This window comes from Plectropomus leopardus, chromosome 21 (assembly GCF_026936395.1).
Source record: "Plectropomus leopardus strain MGB_pleo_1.0 chromosome 21, ASM2693639v1, whole genome shotgun sequence".
Lineage (NCBI taxonomy): Eukaryota > Metazoa > Chordata > Actinopteri > Perciformes > Serranidae > Plectropomus > Plectropomus leopardus.
The window spans coordinates 12010253-12028587 of NC_142196.1; the positions used below are offsets into that span (position 1 = coordinate 12010253).

General features: G+C 39.5%; 1 protein-coding gene across 7 annotated transcripts in view; it reads left to right on the plus strand.

Moving 5' to 3' along the window:
- relch (RAB11 binding and LisH domain, coiled-coil and HEAT repeat containing) overlaps window positions 1-16161 on the plus strand; it is a 39285-nt gene extending 23124 nt beyond the window's left edge. For 4 of the 7 annotated variants that reach the window (XM_042510243.2, XM_088071676.1, XM_042510245.2 and 1 more), the window contains 17 exons: window positions 122-193; window positions 277-417; window positions 574-738; window positions 1351-1498; window positions 1596-1752; window positions 1866-1989; window positions 2600-2648; window positions 3896-3975; window positions 4920-5026; window positions 5626-5725; window positions 7297-7379; window positions 9837-9900; window positions 10004-10142; window positions 10274-10390; window positions 12146-12234; window positions 12798-12868; window positions 14874-16161. In XM_042510243.2, the coding sequence (XP_042366177.2) occupies window positions 122-193; window positions 277-417; window positions 574-738; window positions 1351-1498; window positions 1596-1752; window positions 1866-1989; window positions 2600-2648; window positions 3896-3975; window positions 4920-5026; window positions 5626-5725; window positions 7297-7379; window positions 9837-9900; window positions 10004-10142; window positions 10274-10390; window positions 12146-12234; window positions 12798-12868; window positions 14874-14994 (1827 nt within the window). In that variant the 3' untranslated portion in view covers window positions 14995-16161. Of the gene's footprint in view, window positions 1-121; window positions 194-276; window positions 418-573; window positions 739-1350; window positions 1499-1595; window positions 1753-1865; window positions 1990-2599; window positions 2649-3895; window positions 3976-4919; window positions 5027-5625; window positions 5726-7296; window positions 7380-8094; window positions 8178-9836; window positions 9901-10003; window positions 10143-10273; window positions 10391-12145; window positions 12235-12797; window positions 12869-14873 lie in introns of those variants that run through there. The other 3 variants (XM_042510244.2, XM_042510246.2, XR_006106992.2) reach the window with 2 other exon arrangements.
- Window positions 16162-18335: the final 2174 nt, after the last annotated feature.

An 18335-nucleotide genomic window follows, 5' to 3' on the forward strand; every position in this document is an offset into this window, starting at 1 on the left:
CGTGTTGATGATAATCGAGTTGTTTCCATTCCACCGTGGCTTCCATCCAGTCTACCTCTCTTCTACGTTCAACTTCTATTTTTACACTTTTTCCACTAAATATTGTTTTATTTTTCTGCAGATTAACCACAAATATCCAGAGAGGAGATTGTTGGTGGCAGAGTCCTGTGGAGCCTTAGCACCATACCTGCCTGTAAGATATATTGTGCATACAGATTTAAAAGAGATTTTGAATGAATATAAATGAATTAAATGTATCTGTTCCTGTCTCTGCAGAAAGAGATCCGTAGCTCCTTAGTGTTGTCCATGTTGCAGCAGATGCTTGCTGAGGACAAGGCTGACATGGTCAGAGAGGCTGTGGTCAAGAGTCTGGGTATCATCATGGGTTACATAGATGACCCTGACAAGTACTCCCAGGTATGTGTGCTGCGAGAGGGAAGTGTGAGTAATATAACGTGTTTCAGCAATAACGTAACAATGCCTTAAAATAGCCATTGGGGTTAACTTTGCTGTTTCTGCACATGCTTACAGGTAAATGTTTATCCCTTGCACATCCATGTGTGTGTCTTTCAGGGTTTTGAGCTAATGCTGTTGTCACTCGGGGACCCATCAGAGCGGGTTGTCAGTGCAGTCCACCAGGTTTTCATTCCTGCCTTCGCTGCCTGGACCACAGAGCTGGGCACCCTGCAAACTGCACTCATCCCTTCTCTGTTGGCACGTATAGAGAAACTACTTATGGTAAGGGCTCGTGTGCTTGCAACTTCATTGCTGGGCCTAAAACCTGAGAGCCTGTCTCATCCCCTCCTGATAGTAAAAACTGAATTTGTTGAGTCAGACATTCAAATGATGTATATTACATGGTATCTTTAAGACATATAATGTGCAGTAAATTAGAGGAAAAGAATATTCAGAGCAAATGTCCGATTTTATAGAAACGTGCTGTAAATATGTACCAGAAAACTATCCAATACTACAGTTATGTGTATTTTGAATATGTTTATAGTGTTATTCTACCCTATAAAGTACTCCAAGACAAAGTTTATGTACAGCCTCTTGTCCTCCTTGTTTCTACTCATAAGATCAAACCTAAATTATTCAGAGGGAAATTGCTATTCAGTAGTTTCAATACAAAGTGGGAAGAGTGCAAATATGAATAGTTACTGCATACAAACAAAATCTAAAAAAAACATTCAAGTTTTGTTGGTGGTATATACAACACATGTATGTGTGCAGACACCTATTGTCTAAGCTACACATCTCATCAACACAAACAATAAGTTGCACTTCCTCACTTAAGCTTTTATTTTTCTATTTTCCCCTGTTCTCACATTCTATACCTCCTTTTCGTAGCAAGGAGAACATGGTCTGGATGAACACAAGCTGCATGTGTTCCTGTCAGCCCTGCAGTCCCTTATCCCTCCTTTATTTGCTGTGGTGCTGCAGAATGCACCTTTCACCAGCAGAGTCAAACTCAACGGAGACATACCTGCAATAGAGGGTAGGAAAATTAAACTCATATACACAGACGTAACATTTGGAAGTAGTAATTGTTAAAGTAGGACATTTCCTGAGTTCATGTGTCTGTGATCCTGCAGTGACCCGGTTCCCCAGGCCTGCATCTCCGCTCCAGGACATCGCAACCATCATAGGCAGCAGGGAGATGCTAAGTGCTCTGCTGATACTCTACGACCACCAGCTAGAGCACGAAGGAACCACTGGCTGGGACAGCCTGCTATGGGTGGTCAACCAACTGTGAGAAATGCACACAGACACACGTGCTTTGTAGATGTGTCAAAGTTGTATATGGTATCCCAAAAACATACGCAAAAAACACACTCATTTCCATCTGTCTGCTCTGTCTTCAGCCTTCCACAGCTCATAGAGATCGTGGGTCGCATCAATGTGACATCATCGACCTGTGTACATGAGTTCTCTCGCTTCTTCTGGAGGTTCTGTCGCACCTTTGGCAAGATTTTTACCAACACTAAGGTAAACCGTGTGACCCTTTAAGTTAGACATTCCCTAACAGTACAAAAATTGTGTTACCACATCACTATAGTTATAAAATTTTAGTATTCAGCTAACATTTTAAAACTGAGCAAATCTCAACTCTGCCTCTTAACAAATCCAAAACATAGCCACATATTTTCATTTTTTTATAACGGAATTCAGTAATCCATTTTGATAGTGCACTATATAATTATTTTTAGCCATTTTAAGTGTAAAATGTATATACAGTTTTGTAGCTTGAAAAAAATGTTCTTCGCATGCACAAGGTGTCTGAAAACATTTATTCACTACTAACTATAGAGTAACCTTTTAAGTATTTATCATATAGAGAGTAATAAGCAAATAATGGTCTGATTTCATACACTACTGTAATGATTTTATACTTAGCAACAGTATTCAAGAGCAGACGGTGGACTATGTATATATCAGAGGTTTGGTTTGCCTTTCTATGACCTTGTAAAGACATTCATCAAAAATCCATGTGAGATTTGGAGAGCTATAAAACTGTAAAGTGATACTTTACGGCAAATGTCAATGACATTTATAAAAAATTGTGATGACATTTTGTTTATTCTCATGACCTTTTCAGGTTAAACCACAGTTCCAAGAAATCCTCCGACTATCTGAAGAGAATGTTGGTGAGTCCAAATTAAACTTACACATACACACAGATGTGCGTTTGTTGTAAGATTTTCTCAGCTCCGTCAAGAGAATGTTGGTAGGTGGAGTTCAGGCGCAGCACTGTTGATGTAAACAAGCTATTTGAGTTAGCTATGGGTGTTCCCCTCTTCTTCTTTTTTTTTAATTCCGGACATGTTTCTGTAGTTATAAGAGGTGCTTGGTCTCAGCTGGCTGCCAAGTGATTTAGGTTTGGTATTGTGGCCATTTATGAAATGTGTTTTGTACTGGGTCCCAGTCTGTGTTTAGGTCATTGTGACCTTACATTGCAACTGTCCCTTTTAGTAGATTTTTGTAAAGCCACAACGATGTAATGCACTCTATAAACAATTTGTTACATACACAGTCATGCTACTAAATGCCAGGCACAATATGATGAATAGTGCCTCACCTCATCTTGTCCTGTCATGTTTGGTTGTAGGTTGGTGTATTGTTTATTTTCATAATTAACTGGTCAAAAACAAATGATGGTAATTCAGATGTTCATATCAGTTGCTCACCCTGTGTTGCATTGAATTGGTGAAGAATGCTTTTTGCGGCATGCCTTCTATTTACAAACTCTCAAACAATTCGTGCACTATAACCCAAGTCCTATTTATCCAGTTGTAGGCTCAGTACTTACCAAACAGACAGCCATTGCTAACAGGGAACTGAACTAAAAGTGAAATTTATCTATGCTCTCTTCAAAGCCAGACTTCATTGAGCAAAATGTAGTTTTACTTCGCTGAACACCAGAGCTGATGGTCTACCAGTGCCTCAATCCACGGTTGTTTGTGTTATTGTGTGACTTTGCTGAATCTAAACTAACCATTTAAAAACACCAGTAAATTAAAATAAACTGATCAAAGCAGAGGTAGACCAGCAGCTCCTGTGTTCAGAGAGGTAAAATTACTGCTCCTGTCAATGGAGTCTGGCTTTGAAGGGAGGATTGGTAAGTTTTATTTTAAGTTGTTGCACATCAAAAAGGGACGAATTTTCTCAGTTTTTGAATTCTTTGTCCACTGGAGGTTGGAGTTTTTTTGTGAATTAAACATTACCTGGTTTGAGTTAATGATATACAAATGGTCATTTGGTGGTTGAAGTACTCCTTTACTAAAAAAAAAAAAATGTGTTAAGTGTCAGATCTTGACCCACAGTTCTTTTGACAGGTACATGTCCATCTCTGGATTTTCGTACCTATTTCATTCTGATTTTATTCCTCTGTCAGATGCTTCAGCGGGAAACGATATTCTCACTAAGGCCACAGTCCCCATCTATGCCACTGGAGTGCTGACTTGTTATAACCAGGTAAATTAACAGCAGACCGCAGCCAAATACTAGCTGATTTGAAGTTGATTTATTACAAGACTCGTTCCTCGTGGTGCTTTTTTGAGTCTTGCAAGATAAATCAGTCTCTCGTCAATAAGTCAAATGATTTCCTTCTATATAGTGTATTGTTGTGTTGAGTATTTTTGGCACCTTTTGTTTTATGTATGTTATGGTATATATTTTATGAGTGTGAACCACATTGCATTTTAAATAACTGCTCTTTCTCACGAGGGAAAATCCACTCCAGAACACATCAAGCTGCCACATGTTTTTGTTTTGATTCTAAGTTCACGAAATGATGCGGCACTGCCAATACACTGTGGACGGCACATTCAGTATTTTTATTTATCTTTCACCATAACATGTTCAGAGTGACCTGTTTTATCTAACGTTCAAAGTGACGGATTAGTGTCCTGAAACTGTTCTGTACAGGGTTTGTACAAGGTACTTGAAGTACTTGAATTTGACTCTCGGAAATTTAAGTCCAGGAATACCTTGAAAATCAGACAGTTTTTTAACTTGGTTCTTAAAAAAGTACTTGAATATAATTGAGAGGAGAACCAAATGATAAATTATTTTCAAAAACATATCAAATAAATGTTTTAAACTTTTAGTCCTTTGGTAGTCGCATGCCTGAATAAATAACCAGTTAATTGCAAACAGCATGTGTTTGCTTCATTTACAAATTTGTACAATTCGCTTGGAAAAGATGGTTGTGGAGAAACTATTTTAACCTTGAAAATAAAAATAAGTGCTTGAAAAAGTACTTGTATGCCCTTGTATTAGACTTGCCCCTGTCCTTACGAACCCTGTCTGTGGAAATGTGCACAAATAAGCACATTTAATAAATAAATAAATGTAGATATTAATGTTTTTGTTGCCTGTGTGATGTAACCAATAAACATGATATGACTTCTTTACAGGATGAGGATCGCAAATTGTTGGTGGGTTTCCTGGAGGATGTAATGACCACCCTGTCTCTGTCCCATGCACCTCTCGACAGCCTAAAGGCTTCTTTTGTAGAGCTAGGGTGAGACATGCACACACACAAATTTATGCATTACCAACTGTGGACTAAAATTCTACACTGACCAAGTGACGACCGCTGTTTCTGGTCATTTTGTAATAACAAACATTTTTATTTTTATTTCTTTTTTAGTACTGTAATATTACTGTTTTTTAATTTACTGTGACATGCTTGAATACTTTATCTCCTCTGTAAATCTTAATAGATGTAATATAATGACCAAAAAAACACTATAGGAGTTTTCAGTAGTGATTTGTGCAAGATTCAAGCTTCAAACATTCACAACATTAGCAGAAGTCCAGGTGTTGCTAATTATTAACAACAGACAACAGATTGAATATTTTTTTTTATTTTTTTTTTATTTTGCTTGTGTCATTTTTTTTCTTTGTAATATCACTTTTTTATGGCTTGTGACATGAAATATCTGTTTATGAAATATTGACTTGCATTGACACACACACTTTCTTCTGTACAGTGTAATTGATTTGCAGTGCTGGTGTTAAATGTGTGTAAAATCTTCTCACACAGTTTGAAAACAAGTTTTGTTTTTTTTTAAAACTGCTATAATATTACCCAGTATTTATGTTTTGCTCTCTTTTCAGAGCCAACCCAGTGTACCATGAGTTGCTGCTCACTGTTCTGTGGTATGGGGTAGTGCATACTTCTGCACTGGTCCGGTGTACTGCAGCACGGATGTTTGAGGTAGAAAACACACACACACACGGAGTGTACTGAACATACCACGTTTAGATTTTTGATTTTATATAATTTACATGTATAGTATCTAAAATATGTTATTGTCCATGCATTTTTTTTACATTACAAGCAAGACATTAGAATAAATTGTTGTTGCTCTATTACAGAGTGTTTACCAATAGAATACAACATGACTGCACAATTACAGACAAAATGTTAATTAATGTTTGGGTATTGTGGTTGTTTGTAATTACGTAATTATAATGTCAAAGCATTTTAACTTTATAATAGACAATGCATTCTAGATTGAATTATGTATACTGTATTATTAAGCTAAAATTGCAGTCATATATAACTGTTCAGTCCTACATAAAAGATACTACACTCGTGTTTATCTATATGCCGTACATGTGCTAGCTCTGCTTGCTATTGCTGCTGTTGAACATGCATTTGATATGTAGCTACTCTGTCTTAATAGTGTGAGTAAAGATTTCTGTAGCTTATGAGTGCCCTGTTTCCAGCTGTATGTCTAGACCCTCCGAGAGTTGCCATCAGACCTTTCACTGTGCACTGGTCTCAGGACAGGCTACATAAATATCTGCTGCATGTCAGAGAAAGGCTAAAGTCAGCAACCTCAAAGTTTAGCTAAAGAGTTCAAGGCCCGTTCAATGTCAGTGTTGTTGGAAATTTTAATTTAATCAGAGCTGTTTTCTCATGAAAATATATCTTTTTTTACTTTTTCAGTATTTCAGGTCTTTTGGAAATGTAATACTACTGCTATTTTTCAAGGGAGATGACTGTTCCCCTGTTTTTGTCCTTGCCAGGTTGTCAAGGCAAAAGTCCTGGCGTGAACAACCATAGCAAATCATTTCTCCTTGTCCTTGAGATCTGTGCACACTTTAGGTCAAACACTGGAGTGAGGATCTAGTTATAGCAGTAGAACTGGCCATGTTGATCTAAACTTGGGGGAGGAGGAGTGGTAGGCTGTATCCATGTCCCCCCTGTTTTGTACTTGCCCTTTCCCAGCACACCCCACTGTCACCATTCCATAGTGACTAGCTGTCCACCATTGCCAAAACTGTGGGTTGAAATGTGGTCCTCTACCACAGTTCCCAAGTCAGATTTGTTTACTGTCAACTATTTTGTCAATTGAATTTAAATTAAATAATCTGACCTGGAGTCTGTGGAAAGAGCCCACAACTTTATGCTCACCATTCTGTAAAGGTATTTGTGCAGTTTAGCTATGTTGGCTTCGCCATTTCTTCTGCATACATGCGTGTGCATGTGTGTGTGTGTGTTTGTCTCTGTGTGTGTGTGTGTGTGTGATTGTGTGTGTGTACACACACTTGCTTGTTACATGCAGTGCCGTTCCGTGCCTTGCAGCTATGGTTCTTGTCATTGTATATCACTTTCTTCCTATCTTTTTTGTGTTTGTTTTTCTTTTTCCCTCCCCTTTTTTTCTGTTTTGCTTTTTTTTTCTTTCTTTTCTCTCTATCTATTGGCGGTGTTGCTCGCTCTTGTCCCAATGCCCCGCCCACCTCTGTGACATCACGGCTGGCTCTGTCCAATCCGATCAGCTGCTGGTGAAGGGGGTGAATGAGACGCTGGTAGCTCAGAGAGTGGTGCCGGCTCTCATCACACTGTCCTCCGACCCTGAAATGTAAGTGGAACAACAACAACAACAGTAAACCGCGCCGCGTCTCTCTCCCCCCTTCTCTTTGCCGCCTGAGAACTATCACACTGAAACAAGTCTGTACCTGCCAGGACCAAATCGAGCAATAACCAATTTCTGAAGTCATCAATTTAATTGATTAAATAATTCATTATGGTTGATATCGATTCTACAATTTCAGATTCCACATGTTCTCCTATAAGTTTCCTTTACAATGGCTAAGTGTGGAGTTGCTCCTGTGTAGGTTCAGGCTGGGCCATGGGGTGGTTCATCAGCATAACTACTGTTAACACTCTGCATGTCCGCATCATCAATCTGCAGCACTAACCCATGCCAGCTCTCCTCACCTCATCAGTCTGCAACATCAACCAGTTCAGATTTTTGTGTGCACGTTGCCTGATTGCAGCAGTAGCACAGTCCCAGCATGCTCGTCTGTAACCCATCTCCTCCTCCTCCTCCTCCCCACCCTACCCCATTTAAGCAGGGTCCCTCCTCCTGACCGATCCGTCAGCTAGTGATTGGTTATCTTCACCCCGTCTTTCTCAGTTTTATCCTGTCACTCTATTATCCTCTCTTTCTCTTTCTTCCATATCATCCTATCTATCTTCTACCCCCTCTCTCCTCCCACCCTCTATCTTTCCCTCCTGTCTCCTCCCACCCTGCCTCTCCCTCTTTCTCATCCTGCTGTGTGATGGGTTTGCAGTTGGTTCTCCGAGGCATGAGTGAAGCATTAGTAGATCGCCGTGCGGCTCCGGCCCTTATAACTCTGTGCAGTGGGCCTGAATTGTGAGTCAATCGACACAAGAAAACCTCTCTGTAAACATTGTCATTTTGTGGGCTGCATCCTTACAGTGTAAAGCAATGTCCTGCTAGAAATCTGTCTTGCTGAGCTTGAATGGGTACTTTAAAAAAAAGCCCTTGTGTCCATGTGGCACCAAAACCCCTCAGTACATCTGAAGTACATCAGTGGCAGCTTCCTCAACTACCACAAACATTCAATGGAAGATGCCTGAAGTAATTTGCCTCTCTTCCTGTGTCCTGTCTTCAATGATCCACTCATTTGGAGCCACAGTGAATTGGCTTAACATTTAAAGTTAGACGAATGCTTCCCTAGTTGAATCTTGTGACACACATTTGTCCTTTTCAGTTCAGGACAATTCTTAGCAGTGATTTGACAGTTACGTAAAACTCTTCTACAAGCAAAATGCACTCTTTTGGGGGCTGCCAGTGTACTTTGAGACTTCATGTGCGTGATTAGAAAAGATGATTAAATTAAGTGGTGACACTGTTGGAATGCAGCCCTTCTCATCTCATCATTCTCTGTATTAAAATTCATATGCTAATGGGTACACACTTGACCCACCTTGTAGATTCAACACATATTTTTTTATTAAAACCTTAAAATATTTTTCTATTTTTTTTAACATTTAAGATTTTGATATCTGTCACGTGTTGCTTTGTCCGTGATTAACTGACAAGAGTCCAAGATGGCTCAAGTGTATCTTTTGATCTTTCCTGCTTTTACATGCAGTTGAATGAAAGTCTAACTTCGTCCTAACAGCACCCCATTAATCTTGCTTATCCCAGTTTATTAAAATAATTGAGTATTGACAGATAGTTTTATAATGCATTATATTTTAATATTTTTCAATCATGGCTTTGGGAATTGAATGATCCCCTTGAAAAGGAGTTTCAGCCCCTTTATCGTTGGGATTGATAGCTCAAGAATCAAAAGATGAATGATTCCCTATAGATGATCCAATCTAGTGGTCAGTTTGTGTTCATCATTATCATCATATCATGTTATAGAGGAATTCAATATTATGATGATTTTGAAAATGAAAATTTTGTGTACCTTTTAGATTTTTGATGTGGCAAGGTGCACAAATTGATTGGCCAGATTTTAACAAAATAACTATTTGAAGCTAATCAATGGTAATCAGATGATCATAGTTGCAAGTGTCCAGTCAAATAGAAATTTGCTAGCTGTTAGCTGTTAAATTGGCTGTCTGCTACATGAGCAACCACCTCAGTCATCACTGTGGTTACTAGCTTAGAACATGTGTGAACCCAGCATCTGTGTGGTTTCAGAGTAAATGCCTACTGGACACTTGATGTGCCATTGTAATAACAATTATGGAGGGAGGGGTGCATGATTCCATCAATATGACTCAGTCAGTAGCATTATTTGAAAAAAATGGTAAATAGCAACAGGACATCTGATTGGTGCTTTCCCATTAATTACATAACCTGAGGCCATCTGTGTTAACGTGGATAAAACTCAACAATCTGATGATTCAAACATTTTCTAAGGAATCTACAGCTCTTTGAAGCTCCTTGATTCATGCTAAAAGGCATTCTGATGAAGAAATTGGGGAATACCTAAATAGTGATACAGTGACTGTGGATGGTCAAAGTGTTGTCTTGCTCTCCTGCTGCTTTTAGCTCAGTGAGGATATCCACTATTCCTGCCTTTGGTACCATCATGGAGACCGTCACACAAAAAGAGGTAGGAAGCATTTTGTGCTGACAGTGAATTGAATTAAATAAACATGTATGTATAATAAATATGTATAAAAATGATTTGTGTGTGTGTTTGTGTGTGTGTGTAGCTGCTAGAGCGTGTTAAAATGCAGCTGGCCTCATTCCTGGAAGACCCTCAGTACCAGGATCAGCACTCTTTGCACATGGAGATCATCAGAACGTTTGGGAGGGTTGGACCTAACGCAGAGCCACGCTTTAGAGATGAGTGTATGTAAAAGACACAAAATAACGTAAATTAACTTAACTGTTAGGGATTTAGTTTTATCTTTTACTCTGCCTCGCATGTGCTCTTCATATGCACTAACTTTTTGATTTTTTTTTTATTTTTATTCCTCTAGTCGTGTTGCCACATCTTCACAAACTTGCGCTGGCTAACAACAGCCAGACGGTGGAGATCAAGAGGATTGACATCGCCACCCAGCTGTTTGAGGCCTACAGCGCCCTTTCCTGCTGCTGTATCCTTCTATAGTTCGTGTAGCAGCTGGGTCATATATTGGTCAGCCTGGATTTACCCTCTTCAGGTGGACTTTTAATTTATATTCTTAATACTGGCTATATAACATTTCGACAACTTTTTGGAGCTCAAGGGGAAAAATTTGCAGTCCACGGTTTCCAAGAGGGCAGCTCACTCATACTATTTAACTACTGTACTGTATGTATTTCCAAAGCATTTACTAGAAGTCTGTGTCAAGTTTGGCATGTGTTCAAGTTTAGCTGTTGTAACAGTGAGTCAGTGGGAAGGCCGTTAGAATAACCAGCCAAATGCTCACTGCACTAGTTACATGTGCTCCTGAATATGCCTGTGTGGTGTGTATCAGCGTGGCCCCTGTGCCTGAGTGTGCGGTTCAGTGTGTGTGTTGGCAGAGTTTGCCCGTCATTTGGCAGGAGGAGAAAGGGAAAATAAGCTGCCTCCATTTTGGGGCTAGATGTAATTACAGGGTTAGTTAAGCAAAGGAAAGGATGAGAGAGGGAGAACGAGCGTGAGAGGAGGGAAGGACTGAGCATCAGCTCCAATTGTTAGTAACAGTTCCCAGGATAAGAGTCACGTTTACATTACCTCTGCTCTGTCTCTGTCACCCCTCTCCTCTGTGATTGTTTCTCATCTTACTATTTCTCCTCTCTCACATTATTTTTCCTCTCTGTACTCCTCTCTGTCAACCCCACCCTCCACACACACACACACACACACACACACACACACACACACACACACACACACACACACACACACACACACACACACACACACAGCTGGTCTGAGGTTCATTCCTGTGGATCTTTGTCAGGCTGTGATTTCACAGTGCAGTAGTGTCCAGGAGGTATAGCCCTAACCTCAGAGGCTTTACCTCCCACTTGTACTTCTTTCTCATGTAATCAGTGTGACAAGCTCTGAAATTGTACATTCCCATCTCTAAAAATATAGAGTTGTTCACTCTGTGTCCCATATAGCTCCACTGGCTGTGACAGGTGGCAGAGCACATGCAGTCCTAGACAAGGTACTATTGTGTCATTTAGCTGCAAACTTATTTTAAGGATGTTTTTTTCTATAATCAAAGGCAAATATTTTAAGACTTTTTTTTGTTTGTTTTTCAGTCAGAAATGTAAGCATTTTTCCATATATTTTACATTTTCCTGAAGTAAGCTCCTGCTGTCTGCTAATTCCTGGAAGCCCTTTCCAAATAATATTTGTAACTACGTGGCCTAGTTTCTTTCTCTTTACATGTGATTAGAAAAACAAGGAAGTGTGCCTAGATAAGATACCACATCTCCACCCTGAGACTAAAACATAAGGATGTTTTTAACTTTCAGTGCAAAGTTAAAAACAGTTCGGCTTTATTGTTTTAGTTTTTTCACTCCTAGATACTTCACTTATCACGTGTGGGGGGGTGGGGGGTCATACGTCTCATATTAAGTAGTCTGGAAAAAACAATAGACAAAACTAAAACTATGTAAGTTTCATTTTCACACCACTTGGTACTCTGCTGCTCTGTCTGTGCCCAGAGTACATTTAGCTGCAAAAGAGAGAGAGAAACCAAGCTCCAGAAAAATCTAAACGTGGCGACAAATACAGATAATGCGGCGGTACACCACAAACTGATTGTGTGGGAAACCCTGTAATATACTCATTCATAGTGCTGCAAGGTGCTTTGAATCAAATTGCATTTTCAATTGTACTAGTATTTCTTTCCAGTCCTTAACTTCCTGTGCAGTCATTTCAGAAGAGGTGATGGTCAACCACTTCTTGCCTGGCCTGAGGTGTCTCCGTGCTGATATGGAGCAACTCTCCCCTGAGCATGAGGTCAGTGGACACTTCTGCAAACATTCACAAACTGACTCTCCCACTCACAATGCATGCATTTAGCATCGTGACCACATACTCATGCACTGATAGGCCAGACTGTCTCCCTCTTTCTGTTCATCTTTTCTCAGAGGTTCTCACTCAATATCAGGAAAGACAGACAGTCTGACTCTTCACCTCTTTCTCAGACACACTCATACACACACCTCTGCCATTTTTATTTGTGTCCAAGAATCTCACGCGATGCATTTCATGTGAGCATTTTCCAAAGGTGACTAACGATCAGCTGATTCTTTTCCACTGTACACATCCGCTCTGTCTGAAATGTCTGCATACCAGATCCTAAGACAGGAATTCTTTCCAAGCCAGAACTTTCATGCATTAAAATAATACTAATGGTTTTTATTTTGATTTGCATGCTTTTTAGAAATATAACAAGTAGAGGTGGCATTGCATTTCTGAAATCTTTCAGTGAATCACAAGATTCACTTTTGTTTCAATGGCAGAGTTTTGTTTTGGAAAGGTAACATTTCAGTTTAATCTGTCTAACATTTCCTCCTCAGGTTATTCTGAGCTCTATGATTAAAGAGTGTGAAATCAAAGTGGAAAACAGAGGAATAGGAGACGCACAAGGGTAAGAAGAACCAGTTCAATTCATACAATCAATTTCCCTAAAATGATTAGCAAAATATTGATTTCTTTATTGCATGAGAAGCAGTGACAGCAAGAAGTGATGGCTTAAAAGTGGTAGAGAAGAAGAATGTAGAGGGGGAAGAAGTACTCCTGCTGTGAGGAAAGGGGTCATTTAACAGTGTTGGGGCTGGGCCTGTATTGTGGGTTTATTCCCCACAGGGAGAAGAGAACATGTAAGAGTGTTGGTACCGCACTCATTATGTGGGTATCTTCACAGAGAGAGAGAGAAAGAAAAATGAGAGTTGTTGTTTTGATGAAGCTAAGAGAGCTGGGACACCAGCCATATACTGTGGGTGTCTTTTAAGAGATGTTTCTCCCATCTTGTTAACATATGTTCCAGGCTCATTAAAAGAGAAGTGTGCATGTATGCATGTAAGAAGTGTGTATATGTCTGCTTCTCTCCGTGCACATATTCTCAGTTTGGGTGTGGTCCCCCAAAACCCTCAGTTAAACTCTGAGGTTAAAATCTTTGTGTTTGAGATTTTTGTTCCTCTTTCATTTTGTCTTTCTTTGACTTTTATTGAATATTTGGCTCTTTATTGTCATAGCATGCATCTTTTACTGAGTTTTGACTATGAAGAGTGTAATTTTTCCACTATTTAATTCATCAGTTACTTCCTGGTAAATAGTCTGGAAACCCTGATATTTTTTGGCAGTCATAGTGCTGTGAACACTGTCAGAAAGACGTGTTGAAGTGGCTTCACATAATAGTGGTCTAATTCTTCGTAGGTAGTTTCCAGAACACAGATTCTTACAGTTCACATGATTATTCAAGTTTCTTCAGAAAGATTTCTGAAATTTGCCAAAATGGGGTTTTCATTTACAAACCAAAGATGCTCTCTAACAAAAAAAAATGTCACATTGCATGCTGTGCCAATCATATAAAAATGGTTCCTCTTCCTGTCTCTGAAATTCAGTACCTTTGCTTTAAACCACCTCTTTTTGAAGTGTTGTGAAAGTCATATGTATGTATTAGTGAAAGCTAGTTCAAAATAGTACACTATTTACAGGACAAATTCAATTTTTGCTCTCTATTTTTCTGCTTGCTTTTATCTGATAACTTAATATCTAATATCAACCAAAAATCATATAGTTGTTGCCAGATCTCACAAAAGTTATTTTTCCCTTGTTTTTTCTGTCTGAAACATGGCAATTTAGGGCGCTTTCACACCAGAGCGTGGTGTCCGCTTTAAACGGACCAGAGTTCATTTCCTCTGATAGTCCGCTTTGTTTGGTGTGAAACTATTTGGAAGATATGTGGCTTGGGAAAAATGGGTCCAAAATTTACTTAAGTGATTATGGGGTTAAAAAAAGGTCGTAATCTATGCTCAGCTTCACTTCTCCTATTTAAATGAATAGATTTAGGACTGGCTGTTAGTCACCTAAGGTGACAAAGCAGTGGTGAACCCAGCGTGACATAGAAGATAACCTTAAAGTGACCTGTCTCTAATCTTACACAAGGACAAGGCAGGAAAGTTGAGTCCACAAGACATGAGCTATGTTGATGACATTTTTTTCGTCCTTATATAGCACTCCTGATGGTGGTCATCAGTCAGCAGCATCTGAACTCCCTAAATTCTTTTAGAAATTTTAATTTGGTGTTAAGATCTGATGTTTGTCCTTCTGTTAAACAATGCAACAACTTGGCAGAGTGTTGTAACTGCTTAACTGTGTCACTGAATCCCAGCTAACTCAAAAGAGGAACTTGCGGAGCCGTTAGGCTGTAAAAAAATGAGGAGGGGCTGTATTGGCAAACTAAATTTCCCCTCTAAAGAAGTTGAGTAAAGGCTGACATAAGGTCGATAACAGATAGCAGAGGATTATGTAGGTTTTTCCTTTACTATTGTGCTATTATTTGTGTTTATCGTTCAGTCCATGTGTGAATAAAGCAGAGTTAACCTTGTTGCTTCATCATGGCCAAAATCAACCTTTTTCCCCCTCCATAGCTCCATTTCCATTGCCTCCAGTTTGGTGGGTGAGGATGCCAAGACCAAGTTCCTGAGCAAGATGGGTCAGCTGACCACCTCTGGCGCCATGCTGGCTAATGTCTTCCAGAGAAAAAAGTGATCACAGCGGTAAACTGATTGACCACTGCGACTAATTGACAACCCCTTTCTGTCTTTGGGAGCATTTCATTCTACTAGGGAAAAAAGCATGGGTTCAGCTTAAAGTAGAAGGAAATCACGTGCATTGTTTATTCATTTTCAAGAAATGAAGGTTTTTTGAAAGTTCCATGCTTTTTAAAGGTGACAGCATTTTTTCTGGCAGTGACAGCTGATGGCCTTTGTCCATTGCTCCTCTTAATCCTTACTCATGACAACAGCATTGCCGAGGACTAGGGATTTGCTTTTATGAGTCGTTGTTAATGTTGTCTTTTCAGAAAGAGGTAAGCGTGGAAGACGCTGAACAGTATTGAGATGCACCCAAAGTGATAACAAGGGACTTGTTTCCTGGACTTCACAAAATTTAATTTGATTCTTGCACAGTACTTCTTTTATCAGAAGAGCTTCTCTCGTCTCTAGGAAACAAAACTCTGAGCACGGCCTGCTGGATTTCATTTATCATTTTTGTCTGGGAGTAAAGAGTTGTACGATAGATGCATTTGCTTGCATTTGTTGTAGAGTCATTGTCGGAGGCATCATAATGGCTCTGTTAAGAATGCCTTGTACAGTGTATCTGTACGGCTCAGAAGTAACGCATACTTGAAGCTATAAAAAAATTGTTTCGCCTTTATTTCTTTCAGTCTGTCACTGTTTTTTTTTTTGACAGCTTCTATTTTATAACTTATTTATGTCTTAATGAAAAAAAAAACCTTATTCCAACTTCCAAAGAAATTTGCACTTCACTTTACTATTTTGTTCTTTATTATAAATATATATAAATATGTTTTAATTCAGAGTCTTATACATTATGAACATTATCACTACTGTTAATGGAGTTCTTTTTTGTTTGTCCGTTTTGGCAATGTGAAGTTGACGAGAACACTGATCATAATTATTCCTTCGCTGTCCGTTGCATCGTGTCTCTCTGTGTTGCAGTGTCTCTGATAATTGTACTTTTTTTCTAAAGTGGGTATTTGGTTCTATTTTTTGTTGTTGTTCCTTTTCGATATGCTCTAAGAGAAACAGTAAATAACTGTATCATACACTGAACTGAAGAGGATGGTACCCATTATGTATATTTGAAATTGGTGTCATGGTGTAATAAAAGATGGAGATCAGTTGTGTACTTAAATATACGTTGCTATGCCTCATTGAATGCCTGCATGCTTTAAGACTTCTTTGTGTTTGGATTTTGGCTCAAAGTGTCGACAGGTGTTAAAGGCTGTAAAACAAAGCAATTTCGCAGACAAACACACACTCCTGCTGTCCCTGCCCCTCACATACAGCCCTTTGATGTGGTCTATTGTCTGCTTAGTACAACAAACCAAAGTCCGTCCTAAGGGACATTCCCAACAACTTACCCCAAATAAGTACAGAAGAAAAAGCTCTGATCTACCGTCAAGATTACACTATCTCTCAATCCAAGTTATCTATCCTTTATCGCCTTAAATTATGACTTTGTATCAATGACATTATTGACTTTGGCCTAAATCATCAAAAAAGATGAATTCTCCTAGTCAAAGAGGTGTGCACCTCCATAAGAATTTAACTGGGATGTTCAAGAACAAGTCGTCTTTTAAAAGGTGAAATAACATAGCAGGAAATGTGGTTGCAAAGTCAATCTTATCAATAACAGACAGGTTGTTAACAGTTCTGATTGATTCGTATCTGAATGTTAAAAACAAAGTGGAGCTGTGCTCATTTAGTGGTTGAACAGAGTAAATGAATACCTCTTCATAAAGTACAGAATTTGCATATTCAGGCTAATATTCAACCACTGTCACTGATAACAGGCCAGGTGGACAAATAATTGATACACAACAGGGTGAAACTGGAGGGCACGGCAGCAGTGTGTGTGTGTGTGTGTGTGTGTGTGTGTGTGTGTGTGTGTGTGTGTGTGTGTGGGTGTGTGTGTGTGTGTGTGTGTGTGTGTGTGTGTGTGTGTGTGTATCTATGTGTGTCTGTAGATATGTGTGTGCAGAGTTGGATGCCTGATGTGTGATTTGCATTCCTTGTGAATTCTTTTGTTCTGTGTGTGTCAAAACAACCTTTTGCCTGCCAAGACCCTTTCTTGGCCTTCCAGTGTGTTAATGTGCTGCCATGCAAATATGTGTACCTGTGTGCACATCTGAATGTGCACCTGAAGTGCATGTGTGTTGATGAAAATTCTCATGGCGTTTTTTGTTTCCGTCGCAATGCTGTCAGCAGGCAGCTCTTACTCACATTGGTCACTTGGGTGACTCATGGATCACATCTGTTTCCAAAGCAAGCAGAAGCAATGCAGATCCAACCCTCAACCCACCGGAACATGGTGGCTAAGCCTTAATGATATTATTCCGCTCTGTTCTGCGTGTATGTGAGGCCCGTACACATGTTTTTCAGCCCTGTGCACTTTTTGATGTGCTCAAGACAGAACGTGCCGAACTCTTGAAGCTTCCCCCAAAATCATGGTACCAAAACAGGCTGTTACTGCTTTCTTGTGTGGAACGAGTGTGTTTTACTTTAATGGAAACCATTCAGTGGCTTATGGCGTGTGTGCGCATTTTTGTGTATATGAGCTGTCTGGAATAGGCCTACTTCATGAACTTTGACTTGTAAGGGATACCAAGCAACACAGTCCATATACTTACAGAGCTACACAGTCTGTGCTCTGACCTGGGTCATTTGAAGTGTGATTCTTGTAAACCAGTAGGGTGTCTGCATGCATATTTATACATCAAAACAAGCTACATGTTTGAAGTGACTTTTCTTTTTCCTAGCTCAGTTTTGTTTTTAGGGGTTGACTTCAGTGTGAATATCTGGGGTGCATTTCAGAGTCAAGCTGAGGTTTCTGATTGCTATAAGAGTCGAATCTGGCTCTTAATTGCTACTGTGCAAGCTGCAGAGGCTCCACCGCAAAACAGCCTCTCTCAGCATGTTTTACGGGAAGAGGGGGAGAAGGAGGACAGAGCCTGTTACCCTCTCTGGCTCAGCTAAAAACTCTCTTTTTTTCCTTTCTTTGAACTTATTATGAGTTGAAAAGTTATTTATCTATCTACACACCTTTGATCGCAGTGGCGCAGACATGTTTCATAGAGGTGGTCAATGGAAATCTTGGGCTGGCACACCCAAAGCAAAAGCCAGAGATAGATAGATAGATAGAGATAGATACATGGATGCACATAGAACTCATTTTCATTCAGCCTGATTTGGAGTGTTATTTAGCCCCTTCCCAACATGCTATGCCAAAATGGTTGGTATTAATGGATGCCTTGGTTTGTTTAGTTTAAGATACCACTATCTTCATGCCATCTTCAAAAAGTGAGC